Source organism: Copidosoma floridanum, unplaced genomic scaffold, assembly GCF_036245765.1.
Source record: "Copidosoma floridanum isolate Cflo_tuat_1 unplaced genomic scaffold, Cflo_Japanese_pri ptg000006l, whole genome shotgun sequence".
Lineage (NCBI taxonomy): Eukaryota > Metazoa > Arthropoda > Insecta > Hymenoptera > Encyrtidae > Copidosoma > Copidosoma floridanum.
In genome coordinates this window covers 23,321,407-23,347,620 of record NW_028321883.1, presented here as the reverse complement: position 1 = coordinate 23,347,620, position 26,214 = coordinate 23,321,407, and the positions used below count along the sequence as shown (strand labels likewise).

At 39.9% G+C, this 26,214-nt stretch overlaps 2 protein-coding genes across 4 annotated transcripts in view; both read right to left on the bottom strand.

Moving 5' to 3' along the window:
- Ror (tyrosine-protein kinase transmembrane receptor Ror) overlaps window positions 1-26,214 on the bottom strand; it is a 41,533-nt gene that overhangs the window by 13,713 nt on the left and 1,606 nt on the right. For 2 of the 3 annotated variants that reach the window (XM_089598862.1, XM_089598863.1), the window contains exons 2-3: window positions 15,719-15,929; window positions 15,389-15,542 (exon numbers count right to left, since the gene is read on the bottom strand). In XM_089598862.1, coding sequence (XP_089454988.1) covers window positions 15,389-15,542; window positions 15,719-15,832 — 268 coding nt within the window. In that variant the 5' untranslated portion in view covers window positions 15,833-15,929. Of the gene's footprint in view, window positions 1-15,388; window positions 15,543-15,718; window positions 15,930-26,214 lie in introns of those variants that run through there. The other variant, XM_089598860.1, reaches the window with a different exon arrangement.
- On the bottom strand, window positions 19,710-21,139 carry LOC149375604 (uncharacterized). The gene is made up of 3 exons (XM_089598870.1): window positions 20,844-21,139; window positions 20,524-20,768; window positions 19,710-20,104 (listed from the first exon to the last, which is right to left on the bottom strand). Exons 1-3 carry the CDS (start codon window positions 21,053-21,055, stop codon window positions 19,773-19,775), a joined length of 789 nt encoding a protein of 262 aa, XP_089454996.1. The 5' UTR covers window positions 21,056-21,139; the 3' UTR covers window positions 19,710-19,772.

The following is a 26,214-nucleotide window of genomic DNA, read 5'->3' as shown; positions in this document are numbered from 1 at the left end:
TATACAATATTTACACCTTGTACCCATTTTTTGTTAAAACGTAGTCAAATTTTAAACAAATTTTGTATTTTACTTAACATTTTATGTTAAACCTCAATCACATTAAGGTAAAATATATTGAGTAAATGAGTAAGCTCAATCAAGAATGATCGAAAAACGAATATTCTTGAGGAACTTACTCTTGGTAAGTGTTGTCTTGAAATTTTTAAGCTGCATTTTGTCTTGATCTTGTCTTGAAATTCGGAACAACACAAGGCAATATCAATATCCCTCTCGAGATCTCGCGAAGCCCCCTATAGTTGATACACTACACACGCAAACATTTATATATATATATGAGGTTGGACACGACGTTGTTGTGTCGCGCAAAGTCTTTGCTTGGGTGTCGCGACTGTGCTTCATGAATACACGAGTATAATATGCAACCGATAGCGCTCGCGCCACGGCCAGCCGGGGACAATTAAAAGTTGAAGAACAATATACTATGCCGGGCTGTCGGGGCGGATCAAAACTCGTCGGCGTCGTCCGTCGCTCGAGCGCGTCGTTAATTGGAAAACGCGCGAGTCGTGTGTATATACCACAGGTAAGCCGCTCGTACTTTCCCTCGTTAACTTTTCGAATCGCGCGCGAAATTAATTGCGTCCGAGGTGTGCATATACGACGGCAGTACGGGTCTGCGACGAGCTCTTTTTGCTCGATCCTCCCTTGTACCCTTTTCTTCCTCTCTCGCTTTGATTTTTTTTTTTTTTTTAACGAATTCACCCTCTGTTGGCTGCGTTTGACAATTTCAGGAGGCCCTGGGTGGCCAGGTAAGGTGATCGCTCGTCGCGGTTTTTATTCCCCGTTGCTCATGATTGACTTCAATCGTGTCAATTGAAAGTAAAGAGGCCGCCTTTTCGTGAAAAAAAGAACAATGTAAATCGCAGAGCCTTTGAATAACTATGGGCTTTATAAATTGTAAGTTAAAAAAATCAGATGCATGCAATCATACCACCTCAATCGCATGACTCGTATTTTAGATGTACATATACATGCGGCCAATAAGAACGGCGGGTGTAGCCGTGCAGAACTATTTCACGAGGCACATTTATGGTTTATATATGCACGTATATGTATACGTGCATACATGCGTGTGTATAATTAATCGATTTTACTGCTACAGCCCAGAGACAGAGGCTCAAATCGAAGATTAAAGTGACCATATGCAACTATAATTTCGATTGGTCCCGTTATATTTTTTTGTGTTTATTTATTTTTTTCTCATTAAATAACGTTTTGACACTCTTAGCAATATATTATTCGTATATTATACGATAAAGCTGGCGATCATACACGAAATAACAAAATCTCACATTTAGTGCAGACACCGCAACATATTATATACGTATAATGTATTTGAAAAACGAATAGTCAAGGCATCGAAAAATAACAACAATTATCCGTTAATGTTTTACCAAACAAACGATCGATCCAAGCGGCACCACCCTCAGGCATCAACATTAACATGCATGTCCACGAAAATCTCATCAGACGTATAGTCGAGCACGATTTCCATTACACCGTAGAGATGCCGAGTGGCATCGCGTGCATGGAATCGCATGCGGTACACCCACCCGCTCGCTCATCCTCCGTCAGCTTCGTCTTGCGTACGTACCTATACACACGACAACAAAACGAACCTCAGTGCGTATACGGTACAAACGGTGATTCTCGATGATCCTCATCCTATATACGAGTCACATCCAGACAATACAGAATCGAGGGATCGAATCAGAGGGATGCAACTGGCAATCCTCTTAAGCTGATGCGTCCTCACCGTATACGTATATATGTACTGTCACCCACTATCTGTCCGTAGATTTAGAAGCGTCCGAGGGGCCGTATACTTACAGGCCCTTTTGCTACGTGCAGTTTCATTGCGGTGTACGAGGGTCCTCGTGTTGGCCACGACCGAGAAATGGAACAACGCCAAGGGTAGGTATACACGTGCACTTACTTGTGTCTTCCCACAATCTACGTATACGTATAGTATAGAGAAACGAGGTGGAATCGGGAATAGCGCCAAGGTGACGTAACGACGCGCCCGTGTCCGCTTATCTGTGGGTATATATGTACATGGGCGCCGATCGCTTCATTATCATGTAAACGCGGGCGACGCGAGGGACCAAAGACGTCGCCGAGTTCCCGTATAAGGTTGCTTCTACGTACCAAATACATGCACGGAGTTGTGCAGCTTGCTTGGTTCACCATTGACAATTGGATTGGGTGCCGTGCCTTTGCTCATTGTCTTGGCTTCGAAAGGGACAAAGGGGAGGGTTTTGTTGTTTCAACCTTTGGTCGGGTGGGTGCATCGCAAGCGAATCGTTTGGTATAACTTTCCGTGGTGACACACTGAAAGATTGTACCGAGCGTTTAGCGAAAATTACCAGCACTTGTTTTCAACGGAAAAAAGTGTACGTTTTGTGCGTCGTTGAAGCTATATATCTACACTCGTGGATGGATGTTTCAATAATCGCGGGTCATCTGCACCGCGTATTTTGCACCGCGTTAAATTGGCCGTGTAAAGCCGAGCGTTGCTAAATGGTACAAAAGTGCGCTTATCTGTGATTTTTTTTCCGTACAATCGGCCACGAGCTGAATCTATGTACATTTTTCCGCTTAACGAGCCAGTCAGCCAGAAAAATCAATTTCCGGCGCGCACCCAGTGTTTTTTTCTTCTTTTGTATCGCAGAGAGGCAATGTGCATGCGGTGGAAGGGAGGAAGAGATGATGTAATAGACGAGAATCTCATAGATGCATATCTTTGGTTTTCTTTTTTTCCGCTGTAGACATTCTATCGTTTAAACGATCCATATCAGTAATACTTGCATTTGTGTTACGTTTGTCCTTGTTGGAAAAGAAAAATGGCACCACCAACGAGTAATCCATAATTTCTCAACAAAATGACCAACTGGTACAGAAACATTTCACTGTTGCAGCATTGCTTCTGTATATACGACACGTGATGACAAACAAAAAGGTGATCCATACATCTTGAACTGAAAATCAAAAAAGCAATCCATCAACGTCGCGAAACAACCATCAAACCGAACAGTTGACAGAACTGGGTTTGTGAAAAAAAAAAAAAAAAAAAAAAATTCTTCGTGTAAAATCCCAAAAGCTCGGAGGCGATGTAAAAGCGAGAAAGAAAAACCTTCATTTCGCCAGTTTGGAATTATACATCGAAGAGCAAAAACGCACTGCGCATTACCATCGTATAGATAAGTACACCAGACACCTGTACCAACCAATGATAGGTATATAGGCGTAAACAGTAAATTTAAACGTTCGAGTAAATATCGATGCATAATTAAGCTCCTTTAATCACCGGATCAACAGGGGAAAAAGGGAGAGGTATGTATACATTCATATGCGTGTATATACCAGGGGAGGTAGAGCTTGGCCACGGGGATGCAAATAATGCAAGCACCGGGAGATTATTTCGAATGCGAGACTGGCCCCTCTGTAATCCGGGCTTTTAGGCAACTCCCGTTATTCCCTCTCTTTTCCGCCGAAAGCTCACACGCGTGCCCCAACGCGTCTGCGATTTCATGCTCCAGATTAAGCGCGTGTGCGTATACCCATGTGCACTGTGCAGTATACATATACAGTGGCTTTGCCATGACGACCCGAGAACGGATCTTGCGGTCTGTTTGTGTTTCCGCGGGTGTACGTGTGTGTGGGTGTATATACGGGGGGGGGGCTGGGCTTTGCTTTGACTATTGCAGTTGATATGACGGGATGCTGGAGAAAATCCGCGAAGGGAGTACGATGGGTATATACATGTTTTGCGACGGGGTGCTGCGTTGAAAGATGGCTATCTTTGTTCTTTCGTTTATTTCGTGCGGGTGACTTTCTGAGTCAAAGGTCTGACTGTGTTGGGTTGATTTTTGTCCAAGTCATTGAAAACATTTTCATCAATGTGTTGGACCTGCAGTTTTCGAGGTGCCAATCTGTTCAACTTTCTTCACTGAGAGACCCAATAATTATTGATAGTCAACATATCATTAATACGTTAGCTGCATGGATAACCTGTATGTTTTCGGATAACTGATGCATTGTATTAATAACATATCAAACTTTCAGATCAATGTAAAAAGAGTTGATCATAACTAAATATGTTATCTTCAAAGATATATGTACAGTTGCTTGGAATCAAACATGTCTATATGTTAACAATAAACAATTGGGTCTCTCAGTGTTTATGCTAATTATTTACTGTCCCGCGTAATCGTGTATTATTCGTCAAAAAAGGTTGATCTTCATAAAAACCTTTCACCAAGTTTTTCTCGAGTTCATGTAGAACCATCTCATTTAAAATTTTGTAAAAAAAAGCACATCGTGACTTAATAAAAAAGTTTTATTTGATCTAGCTCCATATCATTTCACGATCTTTTTTTATTGCTATTGTGATTCATATCCAAGTTTTGTCGTATTGTGTATGTTTTATATTTTTGACAAATAGCTGTACTTTGATAAAATTTTCAAACGTTTAAGTGCAATAACTGAGTAGATGACTTCACAAAAGTGTAACACCGAGAGAAAATCCATTTGTCTTCTAACGCAACAAATTATTATATTTCATCGTCAACGTAGATTCTCAGAAATGTATAGTAGTATAATCCACAGGATATACCGTACACTGTTGTTTGTCAAAGCGATATTGTGAAAAAATAATCCTTGATACACCGGACCGATAACAATAATTGGAAAATGTTTGGGAGGAAAAAAAAAAAAAGGGTAAAGCCGACCGTCCCTGGGTGTAATAAATTTCACCCCCTCCACGTACAGTCTCCAAAGATACACCTACGGCCGCCTATTCAAATTTTCTAATCCGATCTCGCCATGCGCGAGCGCGCCTGTTCAGTTGTTTGTTTTCCTTTGTTGTCTCATGACACACACACACACATCCACAAAAAGAACACGGGGGCTTCGCCTTGAAGAAAAAAAAAAAAAAAAAAAAAAAAAGGATACAGAGACAAAGACACGCCACCCCATCGCGCGAGCTATTACACGAGTCTTCTTATCTAATGCTCTTAAGACTCGGTCTCCTCCCCCCACCTCTTTTTACACTACCTTTATTTCTTACGACATTGTCAGAGTACTTTGTTTTTTGGTACTTTCGCTTTTTCTGTCCAAGTGCATCTTTCGTTGCAGCTATTAAAAAAAAGGCTTTTTTATTTTATACAAAATAAAAAAATAAAATAAAAAACGTTAATAAATGGTTTCATACACTTAATTTTACAACAGTTGTTCAAACAACCGAGAAAGAGACAACAATGTACTTTGTAATGTATATGAAATATCAAAATTTCGAAAAATATTCATAAAATGGTGATAAAAAAATAAAAATCAAATAGTAAATAAAAAGTGTATTATATAGTGTCGAGTCTGTGAAATAATAAAAAAGTCCTTTTATAAGATTTCTTACATTGTAAAAGAAAAAAACCAAGGCAGCTCTCCCTCGAGTCCTCCGCTAAATAAGCATAAGGTCGCGATATAAATCAAGCGATTAATCCGTTCCGCCTGTCTTTTCACACCTCGGGTGTATACACACACACACATGTATATATATATATATATCTGCAGCGTGGCGTCGCAAAAACAGGATCCACGTTTTTTTGCCTCCTGACTCCACACCTCCTTCTCCTCCTCCTGTGCGTCCTTGATCTTCTCTCGCACCATCTGCTCCTTCTTTCCTCGCGAAGTGCTCACGTGCAAAACGACGAAGACGCGTAAAAAAAGAAAAAAGAAAGAAAGAAAGAAGGAAAAAAAAATGGAAAATCCCTCCTTTCGACCTCTACACCTACACGATCCTTCCTCTTGGAGATGCCAGCACGTGATTTCGCTCCTTCTCCTTAACTAGGTAAGGGGTAGACGCTCGTTCCATCTCTTCACCGTACATATATACATTCATTTATACGTAGAGTAGATGCGGGAGAAGAGAGAGAGAGGGAGAGCAGGACACAGATTTCCAGTTGAGATTTCAAATGTGGGAGGAAAGGCTGCGTCTTCGGGATAGTGCGCAGGAATCGGACCGAGTTAAAAAAAAAGGGTTTGGCCGCTACAGGCGAGGAAATGATTCTTCTTTTCTTTTTCTGTTCTTTTCAAGGGGATTTGTTTTTCGACTCTGTATTTTTATCTTATTTCAAGATTAGTGCGGTTCAAGTTTTTTCGATCTACTTTGACGGAGAGGCAGGAAAAGTATTTTGCAAATCGTTACGTGTTAACAACCGTAAAAGTATACGTAGAGTAGAAAAAAAAGCGTTTGATGCTCAGTAATTTTCATTAATAATTGTCTTTTTAATGTCTTGAATCTTCATATGGTTACCACACCTTGTAGAGCTCAAAAATTCAATTTATGATTAAAGTGCGTTTAACTTTATCGTTGGTTATAATGTGTAATTTTAACGGCAAGCAAAAATGGGTCCTCTTCAATGTAGATGTAGGAGTAAGTACGTGATTTTTTCTTGTAACTTTGGTTGTAGATACAAGTGCGCATCTTGCACTTCAAAGCGCAATGGGGACTGTTAACAAGGATGTGCAACTTTCAACGTAAGTAAGAAAACATGTTTTTGTTTTTGTTTACTGCAGTGCGAGTAATGCGCTAAAAATTCAATGGCGTTTCTTGAAAAAAGAAGAAAAAAATGTTTCAAAATCGGTTTGAAGCTTAACTCTATACACAGATGCAGGTAGATTCACGTGAGCTCGGAAGAGAGGGCACTTTAGTACGTGCAAGTTCGCAAACTTCTCTCTACGTCGTCTCTGTTGTGTGCACATGTAGAAACAACGGACACAGAACGTGACTGGACGCGAGCAAAGAGACAACGTCCAGTAGCGGAAAGGTAAGTATATATTTATATAAAGAAGGAACGGAAGATCTCCTTCGCTGGTGCGAACGCTGCACTTTCCTACGTGTGTACACGTGCACTTTTTTTCTTCTATTTATTTTGGAAGAGGGAAGGATTTGAAATTTTCAGGCATCGGAGGGGATCGTCTGCAGGAGAGTTAAAGGTGGTGCATCCGCGTGTAGAGAACCGAGAGGAAGGAATCGTCTAATGGGGCTTCCTGTCTCTGCTTTTCTTTGGCATACAAGTATAGACAAATCGAGAGGAAATTCAAGAGAGAGGATGGCTGATTTGGCCCCCTTGAATTTTGCAAGATTGAATGTACAGCGGGATGGCGTGCACACACCTCGTTATTAAATAACGTTGCTGCAGTGCATGTGTGTTTTCTCTCCTTCTTTTTATTTTTTTCAAAAAGAAGCTTAAAACATTTCCTTGGAACAAGATTTTTTCTAAAGTTCATGATTTTCATTCCTATCATTTGAGCAATGAATTTCCGATGAAAACTTTTTGACTCATTAACAGAGGTGTAACCTTGACCGTGACAAATTAAAAAATAATCTTATTAGTACAAAAAGTATGAAGTCATAAATCGTAATTTTAATTTGACAACCTATTAATTAATCAAAAAAATGAGCATTTCTTAAAACTAGCGTATTTACCGTAGAAAATATTTTTTGCGTCTTGGTAAACACACATTATCCGTAATATTGAAACACTGTACAAAAATAAAATATATATATATAAGTTTAAACTTAAAATATTTCAACATCAGTTCATAGACCTGATATTAATAGGTTTCCCAGCAACTCGAAGACCTTCTACTTGGGACGTTTGATGCCACTTCATGACCTACTTTGATAAGTTCTTGTTTGGATCTAACTGTTTTACCTCGTAAAGAGCCATATCTATGCCACTCTACCGCCATTAGCTCAGTGTTTGATCTTTCATCAAAGAGAAATTGTTATCTTCCTCACTTCTCCTACCAACAAAATTTCCAATCGCATGTTATCTGCCGACACATCGATGGAATCAATGATACTGACCGCATTTAAAAGTATTAGGAAACTTGGACGGAACGAATATCATGCGTGGTTATTGTTTTGTTAATATTATTTGCATTTCCCGTTGAAATTAGTTTTTTTATAAATCTTCGCTTGCAGAACTTTGGGACTTCTCTACTTTTGGCTTGATATGAGGTTACTAACAAAGACAACGATACACATTTCAGGGGAAAAAAAACGCAAACGTCTCGTCCCTTCAAAGATTCTCCGTCCAGTTTGCCGTGTTCACCGAGCAAGCAAGCTAACCCGTGGTTCACCGCACGAAAAGACGCGACACGCGCTTGTGGGATTTTTTTTTTTTTTTTTCTCATGTCACCCTTTTTCTTCTTTACTGCGATTCTCTTTTTCTCTCATTTCAGTGGGGTATGTTGTATGCGCAGCGGGTACGGTTGGAATTAATACGAGGGCGTCAAATCAAGCGTGTAGGTGTACTTACATACTCGGGGTACAACTTTTTTTATTGTATATATACAACCTATCTCTTATTTGTTGCTTTTTCATTGTGATCGACATCCTTGGGACTTTTACTCAATGAATTTCGAAAAAATCTGAGTTGAAGTTTTATTTTTTCAAATAACGTACTATCTTGGATAAAATGGTAATGGGATGAACGTAATTAATTGATGCTGTTTGTGAGAATGAGTCTCGTGTAATATAATTAAACCAAGGCTTTACTAGCTCGTATAGATGCAGATAGTAATGAGAAAAATAACAATTTTTACTTATATTTAATAACGAGTAATTTAAGATAAGTAACGAACACTGGTATTTAGTATTTTTTTTTTATAACTGAGACAATTGAATGAGGCTTTATGAGGACATACTCAACAATCATATTTCAGAGGTTGACTGGTAAAACTTATCGTTCCTCCGAAAAAATACTCAATGTATACCAACCAATATATATATATTGTCAATCGTTTTCAAAAAAATCCGAAAAAAAGCAATAGATATACGATAACGAAAAATTTCAAAAATTGAAAGCTCGTAAATGCAATCCACCCACTCTGTACTCCTTTCCGGAGAAAATAATTCCCAGAAATTGAAGCCCCAAAGCTCGTTCTCTCTGGCGAGCGATGGCGTGACTCTGGCGCGTAGAGATCCGTATCGAGGCTCGCGTGCCGCCACCCGCTAATTGTCTTAATAAACCAATGGCTGGCAGAAGCAAAGAATGAAAACCAAGACCTCCCATTTGATAACCCAGTCGCTTGTATTATCGTGAGGTAAATGCTCACGTGTCAGTCTAATCGTGGCCCGTTCGAGTACGTGGAGGGCTCGTCGAGAGCTTTCGCGTGTGACGTTGGACTTAAAAAGAGTTATTTTCGATAATGTTGGGCTACTGGTGATTTTTTTTTTATTTATTTCATTTTTTTTTTTTTTATATCACGTGTTCAGCACTTTGCAAAGTTGAAAAGGATTTTGATAACAGTTTGCATGCATTATACGTTAAAGTACCTGCTACAAAATGTAGAGAGCACGATTCTATTAAGATTTTTCACACAAATATAGTCTTTATGGTTTTTTAAAGGGGTTTAAATGTGTTAAAAAAGCATTTTATTTGTTATAGTTATAGTAATAAATAATACTAATTAAGAGTACTAAAATGTAACAAAAGTTAATTGTAAGCACATGATGACACTCGATTTGAGTCATGATGAGCTCTTATAGATAAAATAGAGATTTTATAAAATGTATATAGTCAAAAGGTGGTATTGATGGCAAAGTTAAAGAGAAATTTCGTTTTTATCAAAAAAAGTTTTATCACGCATTGATTGATGAATTATCGATTAGCGAGGTAAAGATTGCGTCAGAAAACAAAGCCGTGCAAACCACTCGCTCGAATCTCTACTTATTCAACTACCACGACTGACTATCCTCTATACTTACTTTGTGACATCCTGCCTCGAAAAAAAAAAAAAAAAAAAAAAAAAAAAACAACTGTCCAAGATTCCTACAAACGAAAAGCAGAAGTACTCTCGACCACACTCACGCCCTCCAGATAAGGGCAAGGCCATTTTTCTTCCCTCGCTCGTCGATCGAAAACCATCAGCGATTACCTCTTGCGGTGATTAGTTGAATTTACTTTGTGCGTTACCCACTCGGCGTCCCGATTCTTCGGAAGAAAGGAAAAAAAAAAAAAAAAAGAGAGACGAGATAAATCTGACAATTTGGGAATGAGGTTTTTCTTCCTCCTCGAATCCCGACGGAAAGAGCTTACACTCGGATTTCACTCTTGTCGGATTATAAGGGGGCCATTGTTGAGGCTGAGTTTTCGGATCAATTTGAAAGATTAAAGCCCCACGGCCGTATCGATTTGACTCGGGCGCACTGCATAGGTAAAATGTTTTTCTTGCTTTATACATATATAAATATATATATATATATTTTTTTTTTTTCTGTTTGTGGTTTTCATCTTGGCATTGAACGCGGCGTGGTCGAGGGCATAAGTATACAGTTTTTTTTTTTCAACTGCGATACGTATAACATCCATAATGAACCTCACGAATTTCCTACCTCGAAATCACTGGTTAACGAGCGTGCCGTTCCATACCGGACGACTCAGTTGCCAGCCTCGATCAAGCAAGTCCAAATATTAAATATCCCACCTCTTCAACAAATGATGCATGACGCAAGTGGATTAACTCCAGAGTATGTATATAATACATGTACGTGTGTGTATTGATGAACGTGGTAAATGTACTGTACACCGAATATGATTTCAGTACGTAATAAGCACATCGCGCTTATACTGCCGGTGCACGGTACTAATGAACGGTGTGAAGTCGCCTGCGTTATAAATCATACACGTGACTTCTGTAGTAGTTTAGTGGCCGGGATGTGTAGGCGCTCGAGGAAGAGCAAGAGCGAGACAGGATTACCGCGGCCATCAAAGTGAATTATGCTGGTTTATTATGACGCGCATACACGCTGGGAAAAATGGTTACGTGACGTTTTGGACGGATAAATGGTAGTTTGTGAAGCTCAGTGAAATTCGTCTCTATGCGCTGTTTTGGGAAAACCATTTTGCATAATTTTTTCAAAGCGTTTTAATAAAGTAGAAAAATAATTTTTGTACAATAATCCTATTGTTTATAACTAAAAAACGGAGTATAACAGTGAACTGCAAACGAGTGACAAAACGATTTCTCGAAAATTAAAGATCCAAATATTTTACGTGCAGCCCAAAAACAAGTGTCGGTATATTTTTTCAAGTATGTTTGTCAAATAAAAATTTGTTTGACATTGAGTGTACCTGCAATAAGTTTTGCTTTCTCGCGTAGCATAAAATATACGATTTTCCACCCTTACGAATCTCTCGATGAGATCGTTTGCTTATTCCTACGGTGAAATAATACATTTTGACGATTAAAATGATGTAAAAAATCAACACTCCCCTGCTCGCACCATCCTTATCCCCTCGCCGAAGCTCAGTTCAACCAAGCGCATAACCGTATTCATAACGCGCACACCTGTCTCCCCCACACACCGTATAACTCCGACAACTCGAGCAAAAGAGACAACCATCGGCGAGCCTTACACCCTTCGATCCCCGTGCGAGCGCCCGATAAGGGCTACACCCCGGGCTGCGGGAACACCAGCCCCATCGAATTGTCGCTCGCGCAGTTTAACGGCCCGCGGTCATTTCGCCCGGGGAGTCCAGGGGACGGCCGATTGGAGACCGGACGCTCACCGAAGGGAGACCCGAGCGCGTATCGGAGTAGGGAAAACGCTGACGACCTTCTGCTACACACTGGCGCTCATAGGTGTGCGTAAGGGGGGGGGGGGCGTACGCCGTAATAACACTTGGTTCGGTGATATTGTGCCCCCCGGGTCCCGATACCACGATGGCTCTTTGCTTGTGTACTTTTTATATTTGTTACTTCCATGGAAATAAGGGCTTCCGCGTGTTTTTCAACCCCTATAGGACTGGTTTTCCATTTAACTGCATGGCTAGATTAATAAAATTTCACAATTAGGTACAGCGTCTGGAACGGGAGTGTTGCATGGTAGTTGAAGGAATTTCCCTTCTGTTTATCAAAAAATATTACATATACTTATTTATTTATTTTTTTCCTATATTTTCACATAAAACAAAAATCATCCAGTTTAAAGCACTTTATTTAGAAGCAAATACTTGATGTGACACTAAACTTTCGTGCGCTCTATCCCCGAAATATTTTTTTTTCGTTCCCCCATGTGAAAAAATGGAAATCAAAACGTATATTTATATGTTTATTATTCACCGATAATGACCTAGTTATGGTATGGTTGGTCTACAAACGCAGTTGTCCGTTTGAGCTGGTCCACGGGAAATTCCGACACTTTATCGCTTTGATTCCTCGAGGGGCACACACGCCACTGCCGACCCATTCATTGACGAAATTCACGAGAGTACACCTATTACACGAGCGCCCAACTTGTCCGCAAATAAAATATGCAGGGAGTAAAATTCAATCAAACCGATAAACCAACTACAATCCCAACAAAATGAAAATCCTATTACTGTAGGGGAAAAAACATGTACTCCGAGTCCCTCTCTACACGTTTGACAATATAAATCAAACAGCCCGTGTTGTACACAGCCGCGCTCGCGACTTTATTAGCCTCCTCCCTGAGGGTCGTGGTGTGTATATATGTATGTATGTATGTATATAGGCGTGGAGGGAGCAGCTTGAAGCGCCAAAATTAGCCAGACGCGAAAGAGAAGGCCGAAACAGCTGAAAGGGAGAGGCGCATACCGCGCGATTATACCTGTGTATACGTGTAATATATATATTATACGAGAGGGAAGAAGACGAAGTGGCTGCGGCGAGGAGGAGGAGGAAGAAGACGTCGCCTCGAGGGGAGACTCGACGACGACTCTGTGTCCCCGCCCAGACCGTTACACTGGCGCCTGTAGTTACCTGCTTTGCGTTTGTATACGTGTGTGTGCAAAAGGCCATATCCCCAGCCGGAAAACCCCTTTTCCGCGCGGGGTTCCTTTTAATTTTTTCCCCGGGACGTCGCCGGTTCGCGACACGTGGGGCTAATATTAAAGTCCATGTATATACATACGTACATATATGGGTGGGTGATACAATAAAGCGCGCTTTCAGGGAAAAATTACCGTTTGCCTGATGCGATAATGGATTGTCAATCTTTTATTTTTTTTTATTTATTTTTTTTTATTTTGTTACTATTAAGTCAAGTTGAGTGGCAATTTGTTGCTTTTCTTCGTTGCTAATTACCATTCGCTGGGAGATTCGGGGCGATGACTTTTCATCTTAATTAAATCTTCGTGGGAACGCCCAGTCATCAGTCACTGGTAGATTGGGATCTCTCGAATGCCCGCGTTTTCGCCGATGGAAATGAAACACATGTCCCAAGGATTTCTCATTCACTTTTACATTCAATAAATAATATTATTTGATTGATCGTTGACTGACGTGTATCATTTGGTAAGTATGGTTATTTCAGTTTGTTTTATATATATATATGTATAAAAAAAAAAAAAAAAAAATGCATGCACGTAGATACAACCTAATCACTTAGCGTATTCTGTTGAACCACATGCCGACCCCTTTCTCATTGCGACCTGATTGATATTATACAGTAGAGTTGAATTGATTTCTCTTTTTCTTCCCAGGCAGCTCCCATCCGGAATCTAGGGTACTTTTCTCAGTGAAGACGAGCAAAAAAGATAGAAAAATATAGTCACTCAACCCCCAACGAATCGATACGCAAATCGTTTTGCGTTTCCGTCCAAAATTTAATTCGAAAGCGTCATTAGGTTCCTCGTTTCTATGAAATTTCGTGGGAATTCCATTAAAAAACCCTTCCGAAGGATTATTGCGCGCAACAGTCTTGCCTCGGCGAAGCAACTTTCCTCGTATACCTTTCCCGTTTGCCCTCCCCATCCCCGTGAAAACTGCGGGACTTTGAAAATAATTGTACCTACCCGCGAAAACGCGTGAGTCATTATGCAGTTGGGAGTACTTGTATATATTACGAGTATAAATTGGGCTCAAGAAAACAATTTATTTACGAGTGCTCGAGCCTCGGCCTCCCGCCGCGATTGCGTAGCCTCTTTTATTGCATCGCATGGAAAGGAGAGCAAAAAAAAAAAAATTTCTCCGGGAGCTAGAATAAATTACTAACTATAAAGTATCCCCTCCCTTCCTTGCCCCCCGCCCAAAGTTCGTGCCCTTTATTCTTTATCTTTCGCATATTTCACCTTCTCTTTTTTTCATTACGTTGTTCAGGGAAGATTCTCTCTTTTATCTCCGACTTTTACTCTCCCACTTAAAGTATATGATTTTGCATCGTTCATGTATCTTGTTGTGATAATCGTATGATCGAGTGAATATTACTTTTACTTCCTCTTTTGGATCGCGATTCGAAAATAAAATTGCTTCATTTGAAAACTAGAATTGCAAATTGAAACTACCATTTTTCGTTAAAGATACAAGACGCCAGCTGTAGGAGACTGAAAAAAATGATTTTGTGCAAAACTACTAGTCACCCTCGAAAAAAAAATTACCTACGTGTAATTAATTATATTTTCTGGTGCGCACGGGCAGTCGTTTCTCTTTTTACCCTCCAACTCGAGAAACCCTCCGCATTACATGTTTACGTCAGCGACACGACAACTTACTCACTTGCGTGTCCCGGTGCAATCGCATAAGCAACAGTCGTACTTCCTTAAAACACTTGATTAACGGGGAGACGACGACGACGACAAAGAGTTTGCGACCGCACCCTTTTTTACGCGTCGTAGATGCGTCTTTGTTAAGGAAAGATATTATAGTCTTGTTTTTTCATAACAAAAAGATTACAAACTTACATTAAGTGCAAATTCATAAAGATATCTCGTGGTATTTTATTATTGTGGTACTGAGCTGAGTGTTAAAAAGTTAACATTTTTCAGTATTTTTTAAGTTTTTTTGGAAAAAATTACCCCTGCATTTAGTTTCGTTACTTCAATCTTTGACTATCCATGCTTCATATATTTTTGGATAATCTTTCCGCGGTACCTCATAAAAACAATAAAGTTATTTTTGTATTGTTTTCTATTCAATGTATATTTTAAAGTTCAAATTAAAGAAAAAAAGTAGAAAAATTATTGTGCTGGACTGGCACTACTGCGTCGTCTGGAGACTTTACTATTTGTACGCTGTTTGTACAACAACTGTTATTGGAGTTTGTTATTGTAAGTGCAGTGATTTTTACTGTTACCACAGTAAAAATTACTATCCAGTAAAAATTAGATAGCCAAAGGTAAAGTTATTGTTTGTGTTTTGAATGTCCACAATAACATTACTCTATTGAAAAAAAAGGATAACCGGCGTATATGTAAATACAAACGTGACAAACGCCATGGCCAAGAGAGAAGGAACGAGCGAGTTTCTTCTCAGCTGCATATACATATATATGAGAAAGATAAACGTCAGATTTACATACCATGACGTGATGCTCTGACTTGAAGTATACCCTCGCTCTGGATGGAATCCTTGCCGTTGTTCGCGCGACAGGAATAAAATCCCCGATCGTTCATGTCTAGTCGGCTAATTTTCAAGTGACTGCCGGCGAAGTTTTTTGCGGCATGCTCGTGATTCTGGAACATTTGTTATGAGAAAAGTTGAATGGTAATTTTTTTTTTTTTTTTTTTTTTTTTTTCTATTACTACATAAGATTTATGCTACAATTGATAATTTTAATATTAATTTATGCAAAACAAAAGAAAAAACAAAGGTCCAGTATCATAATACTTAACAAAGGTCTTTTACGTACCTGAGGATTGATTTTCTTCACAACGATTCGTTTGGGCTCCTCGTTGAGCGGAGCTTCATTTTTGAACCAACGGATTTTACTTGGAGATGGATCCCCGACTATTCCGCATCTCATGTGCACGACGCTTCCAACTTCTTTGGTTTGGTTTTTCAACGCCTGAGTGAATTTCAGTGTGCCACCCTTGCCACTTCCAGGAGCTTCCACCTCCGTTCTGAAATTCAAAAAATAATCACTTATGGTCATCACGAGGGTGTGCTTTCGGCGTTGATTCAATTTTTAACTTTGACTCAAACAGTTTTCCTATCAACATCTTGGCCGTATTTAACATAATTGATTGATATCCTATTCAATCTCCAGGGCCGTATCATTCCTTCATAGGTACTCCAAGTTCTAATGAATAATATATGTTTTTAAAATTATGTAAATACTCCTTAAAACCTCCTAAGGCAGCAATGTAAAAAAAAAAAAAAAATCATGTAGTAGTGCAGTAAATGTTCTACACCGTGGTGGCGAAATATTTTACTTTAATAAAAAATTAAAACGCTAATTATTTTCAACAAAAAATCGTAATCCATGTAAGCTTAAAAACAATACACCGTCTCTAATCCCAAGTGGTAATCTCAAGATAACAATAAGCTAGAGGAAATGAAAATTTTTTTTAATATTCCACAGCTACACCCACAACAATGTCACTACTTTAAAAGTTCAAAATATTCTTTGTTACTTCTGTTGAAAAAAAACAGCCGTACACGAACACACCCACACCTCATTTGCGTGAGTGTGCGGTTGTATGCGTTGTAAGGCTAAAAAGTCGCGTCAACATAAACCGAGGAAAAAACGACGTCCACTTAGCAACCGTAAAATATGCAAGAGAGAGAGAGAGAGAGAGGGGTGGGGGCTCTATCTTGCTCTTTTTCTCTGTTTAACCGCGCGCGAGTAGCTTCCCTCCTTTTTCCCTTACTTAGCAGAGTCCCAGAAAAATCCCTCGAGGCAATCCTGCGTGTTATACAGTCGAAGACAGAAGCTCTGCCGGGAGGAGTAAGTTGGGGTACAAAGAAAAGGAGGAAAGGGTGTTCTTGATGTTGGGACTCCTTGGAAGTTCCGCGCACAGTGTGTATTATATATACTTACATGGGTACAGAAAGGATAAGTGAATGCTCGAGTTAACCATTTTTTTTAAATCATTTGTTTAAAACTGAGCAAGCAATGAGTATAATTTCAGATGCCATTTTCACTGATACTTCACACTATTCTCTTTTCTACTTATATTTTTGAAAAAAAAGCAGACTGACTAGGGTGCAGGATTTCAAACATCTGTGGAGCAATCAACGACTCATGTAGCTTCCAGTGTAATACTACTTGGATGACGTGAATACACGTTCACGATTTTTGTCCAATTGTACATGACATCGCGAACAAATCAAGCCCAGTTTCAAGGACATACCTGAAATTTTGTTGTTGTTGTTGTTGTTGATATTATTTAAAAATATTAATATTCGGAATGTTTCCCATGGATACACTCGTATACCTATATCATCACCTGTCTTTTAATGTTGTCGTGTAATAATCCACATATAGCACATATAAGGGAATAGCAGTGCAAGGGAGATACCATTTACATGGTTGCTTGCGGTTGCTTGTGGCGGAGCTTTCTACCACCACCGATTAACTTCAACATTAAAATTCGACGAAGGGCATCCTAGGCGGTATATAAGGGGGTGTTTGTGTTCACACGGGGAGAGGACGGAAGTGATCTTCAGATCTTGTAGATCTGTAATACCACAATTAAATCTTTAACAACAATTATATATTGGCTGTACTTATATTTACCACTCCAATTTGTTTAAAAAATGATGTACACTTCGGTCAAACAATTAAACATGCACCTACGTGCGTATACACATGTAGCATATATGCGTGTATAGCTGCATTGTGACAGCTTACAATATACATATATATATATATATATATATATATATATATATATATATATATATATATATATATATATATATATATATATATATATATATATATATATATATATATATATATATATATATATATGTGGTCATATGTACGTATACATATACATATATATACACACATATACATATATATATATTTAGTAGCTATAGGTGTAAAGGGTTGGTTCATGCATATAGAGAGTTTGCACCGTGGTAATCAGCCGAGTTTGCTTGCGTTAACGCGTGCGTGCAAGTTAGGCCGTACATGTGTGGGTGTATGCGTTGTCTCTGGAGTCTGGAGCGAGCGGGTGATGAGGGTGAGAAGACTGAGGAGGTACACAGAGGTATATATAGGGAATGGGGATACCAAAGAGATTGAGATAGAGGAAATCAGAGAGAGAGACTGCGTGGTATCGGAGAGATAGCAGTGGGTACCCTTGTGGATATGACGGACGGTACGTTGACGATGACTGATGATTGACTAATATAGAGACTCTGATATTTGGTTGGTTGGACGCTATTGTGATCACCATTTGGTCACGTGTTATAATTGTTGTACGTGCTGATTACGTTGTATTGCGCAACCGTCTAATTTCAATGATTATATATATATATATTTTCAGCCAATATAGCTATTAGTTTATACATTTATTAATTACCCAATAACCCATCTTTATTCTTTACTCTCACCCCTTCCATTGGTTTTGTAACCACTTGTGATTATAGTTTTCGAAATACCAACAGGCAAAGTGTATGTGTACATGCATCTTTCCCTGACATTAAAATTAATGCTTTTCTTCAAATGTTACGCAAATTCAAAGAAATTTTTTTTGAATTTTTATTTTATTTGAAAATAATAAGCATAGTGGACATTATTCCTCGGTAGCCTCGTATATTTACGCTCATCCAACGTCCGACGAGTAACACATACACTGCGGTTCAAGGATATAATAAGGTTACAGCGAAGTAGCGAACGTGTATCGACTGCGAGTGTTGGTGGTGGTGTAATTGTAGCTTTTGTTGCTAAGTCACCTGTGACTGACCTAAGTTATATTGTTATTAAATACGTATCAAGGGGGTATATAAAAAAATTTTGCGCATTTGCTAAGATGGTACAGATGTATAGTGATGGTCGTCACGTTTTGAAGAAAATTTTTATGATTTATTTTCGCGGTTGATAGGCTTGAAGCATTCGAGATGATGTTCTGAAGGAATAAATCATTGGGAATACAAGATTTGGGCTTATTACAACGGCATATATTTATATGTATAGTATCAAATTAACGATGTGGAATTTTACAACATTTGACACAACTTCTGCTATAAAATAAGTTATCACGTAAATGGTGGTTAATACCATTGTTCCTTATCCAAGAGATACCACAAAAAATATCGCTGTAAAAAAATATTTGTAGTATACTATCGTAAAAGACGTCAGTCAAATAGCTTAGCTTCAGGGGCACATAAGATTAGCTGACGTCTACATGATGATTACAAAAAGTGGTTTAATAAAAAAAGTCTAGGTACATCCGGTGAAAATTACTGTGGCTCCGAAAACTTTAACAAAATGGATATTAAATATTAATTCATAGATTGCACTTCCACGGTTAAGTAGGTTGATCATGTATAATTGATGAAGCGTTTTTTGAAATATACGTGCATGTATACGTATATATATATATATTTTTTTTTTCTCTTTTTTAGAAGGGTTGATACTACACATTACTGAGTTACAAGTTGCAACAAGTAATTTAGTGTAGAAAATATGGGAATCATTTAGCCATAAAGTCATGTTTTTTGTTTTGTTTTAAATGAGAATAAATTAATACTCAATAGAAAAATGCAACAGTCTCATTTTTGTCTTGTATTTTTGTTCGTTTGTTTCGGTATCTGCTCACGTTATTTTCAAAATCTTTACTACTAAACATCTCTTTTTCAACATAACATTTTAAAAACGCTCCGACGACGTAAAAAGACACGATAACAAACATTATAAAAATTGTTTTGAAAATAAAGCAAGTAAATTAATCCTATATTCCATTGGTTATGTTTTATTCATTCCAACATGACATTGATACAGTAGTTGTTTACAAAAATTGTCTGCTACAATAATCAATGATTTCCATCCCACAGCAACTCGAATCGGTTGCTCCGGAGTCCCGAGCCCTGGTGGAGCCCGAGGATCGACGGTTATCACGTGAGCGACAGGACCTACTGGCTGGCACCGTCGAGTAGACTGCCATCCTAGAACTATTCATCGCCCCCGAGTCCATCGAGTTCCGAATAAAATTGTTCTCGTTGAGTAAGGACATTGACGAGTCGGCTGGATGGCAGGGTGGCTGCGTTCCAGAGTACGCGTAACTGACATTGTTGTAAGAACGCGACGTCTCGTGGTCAACATTGTTTGTCCGGCTGCAAACTAAACAAAACAATCATGCGATTTTTCTCTTACGCAATTCAATCATAAGTTTTATATTGGGTAAAACCGAGAGGGATGTTGGACCAGATAGATACGTCCTGGTCATATTTTTATTTGAGTATACAGTGGGGTGTCTCCGCCAGGCAAGTCTTGTGTTTGATATTTTTCCAATGTCAAGCGCTTGTCGACACGATTCATTTGATTTTCGTCAATGGGCATCACAATAACGCAACTGCACAAGCATGGCCAGTCCGCTTGAGCAATTCAATTGGAATTTAAGTAACTTTTATTCTTTTAATTTCATTCACCAATGTGCTACTGAACACCATTGATTTTCATTTTAACGCACAAGACATGCCCATTGACATAACGTACCAAAAAAAAAAACTGCATAAAGGTATAATGATGACAAGACCTACCGCATCGTTTTTCATCTTCGTTGAAGTTGCAAGATGTGCAGTTTTTTGATGGTGCATACATCACAGTCTCATACAAATGTTCTCTCGTTGGCCTCTCCCACCAGCTGCTGCAGAATTGATTGCGTGACCAATCAGCCGCCACGGAGTTTCTTGAACTCCTGGACGCCTCGGAGCCAGAACAGCTCGTCTTACAAATGTTGCACGGCTTGTTGGTTTTCAACAAAGATGGCGAGCCATGCATCGAGCTGCGATTATTCAAGAATACGTTAATTCCATTCCGAGGGAGTCTCAAAGAAGACACACAGGCTTTATTGACTTACTCGATAGACATCGTGGAGTTGGCGTGGCTCCTGGACGGTCGGCGTGAGCAGTTGGCCTTGTGGACGTCGCACAAAGAGGCTACGGAACTCACCGAGCTATGGTACGATGCAATCTTGGAACTCGTATGACACAGCTTGCACTTCAAACGTGGCTGTTGGTGAACGACGTTCACGTCAAAATGGGAGGCATGATTTGAATTATGCTTCTCCATTCTTGATAACAGATTGTTGTTTTTCACGCGTTTAACCAATGGATGTCAATAACTACTTGTAACGTTGAATTTTTCTCTACATACACGCTTTGGCTCGTGCTCGCGTCGAACTCATCGTTTGCTACGTCAATTAAAAACTCATTGCCGAGTCGGAGATACCAAATCCCCTCTCCATGTTGTACGCGCGTCGATATCTTGGGACATAACTATGCGTATATGCATAACACGGTTCGACGTCTGAATGAGAGGTACCGTAGAATAACCATAGCCACGGCCACAAAAGTTGCGAAGCTGAGAGTTGTACCTTATGAAAATATTATTTCATACCAGCCACGTAGTTTCTTAATGTATGCAATAATATTTCACTGAAATTCGATGCACAAACAAGTCAAAAGCGATGACATAAATATCGATCCTTCGGCCAAAGAGAGCGCCAACTCGGTTAAACTCGAGTTGAAGAAATGTTGGTTCTTTAATTACTGCAAACCATAATAATGCTCAGCTTGACTTTTCGAACAAGCAAACATTACTCGGGACAAAAGTCGATCATCTTTACTCTTCGCCGGAGGGAGAATAATCGACTTTCGCCCCACGTAGCGTTGGGTACTATTTGCAATCGTGCAACAATTTACATCTCGTCCTCCCTCCCGTCGCACGTATTCCGTTGGATCCTCATCATCCACCAACAGCAGAGTATGCATATACAGCGGCAACCTCTTTGGCTAAATTTCTAATGGGTCCGTGTAGCCTCGCACCTCGCACATCAGGCTACAGTCACATACGCCACCTGACAATATGCAAGAGTAACCCCCTGCCCGAAGACAATTGCGATAATTAACCGAGAGTTTATCTCTCCGACCCCCCCCCTACCCTATACCCTCACTCTCTCTCTTACTAGATCCCTGACACAGTGATACGAGCACACACCTCAAGTTGTAAACGACTACGGCATCCTCGAACATCAGCCGGCTTTGATTCCTCGACTCCCACACCGCCAGGCAAAAAAAGAGAGAGAGAGAGAGATAGATAAGAAGGACGAAAACAAGTATAGACTTTGCTCTCCAGCCGCGAGACACGCCACTTTAGGATTAGTATACCTACAAGTAAGTATATTTGCGTTCTTACGGGGCTTGCGCCCATAAATAATGCATCCGAACGCACGCGCCGCGCTAACGGTGCAAAGTGGTTTTTCTGGTGCGCCCCGGCGAAGGCTTGGGGATTGTATACACCCACGCGATGCAAAAAAGATGAGGGATTTTGTTCCCTTGCCCTCTTTTTTATTCTTCCTCTGTTGCGCGCGTTCATTTTAATATTTAAAATTATTTGCCGTAGGAAAGGAAGGTGATGCCAGTTTGGAGATGAGGATAATGGGGAAGGTGTGATTTTTTTTTTTTTTTTTTTTTTTTTTTTTCACTCCGGGGTGGAGGTTGGTTAGTATATACGTTTGGACATTCTCAGTGTATAGTTCGGAAAAAAAAAAAAAAACAGCCCCGGCAACGAGAGCCTGATTTTCTTCGACATCTCGAAGTAGGGCAACGCTTTAATGAAACATCGTCTCGGCATATGACTCCAGGACTCCCCGTACGATTGTCATGAGAGCAAGGACTTTATGGGACTCGCGGAAGTGCCATCGGATTTTCAGTGTATACCCAAGCTCCACCGAATAAGCAGAGATGGAAAATGACATCAATATTAATGAGGCGCGCTCGCGGTAGTTACGCGCCATACATTCTGGCGACGAATAATGCATCGTTTACCTTCGCGTTTATGTCTTTCGAGCTGAAATCGAAGCGTTACGTGTACGCGCTAGTTCGGGCTTGCAGTGGATACCGGGATCACTTGTCGACTTTGTCTATAACCTCATGAGCATCCCCTTGGGTTTATTTGTGCGCGCTGTTCTCTTTCCTCTGTCGTGTGATATTGGCTGCTCAGCTCAAAGGTTTGATCGATAATACGAGCCAATCCTGGGCAAATCTGATGGGCTTATGATACTTTTTTTTTTTTTTTTTAAGTCATTCGGAAGCGAGTACGATTCGATGAATTTTTACTGTATACGAAGACGATTGCGAGTGTGAATGACAATACTTTTTTGACGGAGTTTAAACGAGCAAAGTGTTGTTCGATAAAGTTATTAAGATGTAGGTTTATTACAGAAAGTTCCTAAAAAAAGTTTAGTTGGTATACCGCGATGTTACGGAGACGATAAATATAAACATGATCCTAGCAATTGATGCATTCACAGGTTAGTTTCGAGGATGCATATGACTTTTTCAAATATCTACCATTAGTTGTCCTTGATTGATTGGAATATATTTAATTTTATAATCACCGTACCTTCGTACATTTGGGACCATTTTAATTTTTGCTATCTAGATTTACCAAGTGTAACGTTATAGGATAACTTTAGAAATAAATATAGAACTTGACGTTAAAATATTTACCCTTTATGCAATTTTACTTTATCAGCTTTGGTTATTACGGAAATGAGGAATAAAATACGTTCGATGGTCTTTTAGCCAATAAAGGAGTCTTATCTACAAAATTTACATAAATTAACGGAAAATTTACTTAAATTTTGTCATATACTTTTAACTTAATGATTCGTTTGGGTGTAGTACAAAAAAAGGATTAAAAATTGATTCAACCCAACAAAGTAAACACACTCGCTCCCAATAAATTACCCCAATAAATATAAAATACAAATACAATCCTAACAGTCGATATTAAGGTACATACTCGTTATTGGAAACGAAGAGGAAATTCAGGAAAAACGGACAAACGTGAGGTATTCGTGGTACACGCGTAAACTCTGTATGCGCTTGATATGTTTGTTCCTCTTTTATTTGATCCTCTTTCCATTACTCCGTTCCTTCTTTTTCATTCCCTCGTTTAAATTAGTTTATTCTCCGTGCACGATGACGAAATAAAATTCAATTTTAATCAACCGACCACCTCCCGGGCTACCGTTGAATTACAGAGAGGAGAAAAAGAAAAAACCTAATGGTTGCGTTGGTTGTGGAAAGAAAAAAGGAGACGACTGTGCGATGCGGGCTGGGTTCGGAAAAGTTCTTTTTCTTGTTTAAAAAAAAAAAAGAGCGAAAGCTTGCAAGAGTGAGATTTTCAGCAACGCGAAGTAAAAGGTTTTATTTAAATGTATGCAAAGGTGCCCGAAGAATAGGGTATTGCCAGTGGTCCACTATATGAGACTACTTTAAAGGATTAGAAGAAGCGCACAACCGTATCTCAGAAGGACAAAATTATTTTTTTCAAATCCACTAGCGTCCACAAAGTTATAACTGCCCGTCCTATTTATTATTTTCGGGGGTTGTAGACTTTCTTAAATGTTTTCAATTCACAGGGAGATTTGGTCCTGAAACAAAAGGACAGCGGTGGAAACAAAGTGCAGAGGAGCAAGTTGATGAAACCGCACCAGGATGAGCCATTGAAAAAATAAGACTGACGGAGCGAGGGAAAAAGAAAAGAGCGCCAGAGAGAGAAAGAGAGAGAGGTACAGGGATGGGATGAATGAAAAAAAAAAAAAAAAAAAAAAAAAAAAAAGGAAAGGGACAGAGATAAGCAAGAGGAGTAGCTCGCGGGGAGCGGCATTATTAGCTTTCGAATCGAACCAATCACGCCGGCTTCCTTATTAAGCCCCGCGGCGGCTGCGGGTGGCCCTCCCTGCTTTTTGCCCATACGCGCGTTGCTGGGTATACGTGGGTATATGTATGTATGGTCGCAGTCATTCCCGTCTATCTGGCCGTTCTTTTTCCCGCGTGTACGCATCAAAGTGTGGGGGGGGGGGCAAGTTTTATCGGGAAGGCGGGGGCGGTAGCTGGAGATTTCATTCGTTGGATTAAATTTATGGATCGGGAAGAGGGGCAATTATGAGGAGTCTCTCCCGGCGCTTTTATCACTGACATCGTTGAATAATATACATAGGGTGAATTTTTTTTTTTTTTTTTTCTATTTAGTGAAAAATTCGTTGATAGTGACAATTAAGTAATGAAAAAATTTATTTCAAACAATTTGGAGGACGTTTTTTGATCAAAAATTTTGGAGTTCATTCAGATCAGAGGATCAGGGGCAAGTAACTTTTTGTTCGACTGGTCGAAACAAAAGAAAAATTTTTTTCCAAGGATTATCCTTGATCAAAATCAATCTGAAATCATTAGAATCATTTACAAGTGTATAAAAATACCCCAACTAATCAAGGTGGCCAATGAAACCTTGAAATCTTTCTCAAAAAATCAAAAACCATTCTCACCCCTCACGTGAGATCGAACAGCACCTGCTTGGCCTTGTTCTTCAAAATTTCGAAAACTGTATACAAGGCGACATCGATAGGTGCACAGTGAGATTAGCGACGAGATTTCAAGGTCCCGAAAGCCGAATCGAATTCCCGTCGCTGCGAACGACAGACAGGCGAGGCGGCAACCTAAGAAACACGAGAGACACCCTCGTCCAACCGCTCATTGCAAGAATGCCGGAGTCCCTCTCAAAGACGTCTATAAAAAAAAAAAAAAAAAATCAAGGATCCCCGTATCCTGAAAACAAAAGCCTCGGAAGCCTCCCTTGAATCTACATGCCCGAGGCGACGAAACGTCCCGAGAGCCCCCTCCCCCCCGAAAAAACGGGTATCCCGGAAGAATTCCAAAACTTCCGTCTCTTTAATTTCGCGGGACCCGCGCGCCTGGGCTCTTATACCCCGAGATATGACACGCGCGCGTGCCCAGCCCCGGCTTTATTGGCGTCATATACGACGGCAAGTGTGTACCCCAAAAGGGGGTGGTGGTGGTGGTGGTGCTCTCCGCGAGCGTCAATTTGAATATCTCGGCAAGAGACACGCCAATATTCGATATATACTGCACATCCCGGAGGGGTCCGTTGAATTCCTGAATAAACTAATTGTCCCCCCGCATGCTTTGCCGTAGTCGTCGGTGTGTATTATTTAGTCCGCGTGGCGGAGGGGACACCTTTATGTCTGCGGCGTGTACGTGCCTCAAAGAGGTTTTGCAAAGGCGTGGTGGGGATGTACGTATGAATTATGAGTTGCTCGTTTCGCCGCGCATTTTTTTTTATTGCTAAGTTTTTTGACAATCGTTTACGTATGGTTTGTACCTCGAGTCGAGCGAATCATAAGGGCGTGTGATTATATCCTC

Bases quoted from the DNA above. Each gene is read 5' to 3' on its own strand.
- LOC149375604 (XM_089598870.1), bottom strand. From the start codon at position 21,055: ATGGAGAAGCATAATTCAAATCATGCCTCCCATTTTGACGTGAACGTC. The intron at 20,769-20,843 runs GTAAGTCAATAA...GAATAATCGCAG, and splicing joins AACTCCACGATGTCTATCGA to CTCGATGCATGGCTCGCCAT. The intron at 20,105-20,523 runs GTAGGTCTTGTC...TGTTTTGTTTAG, and splicing joins CGAAGATGAAAAACGATGCG to TTTGCAGCCGGACAAACAAT.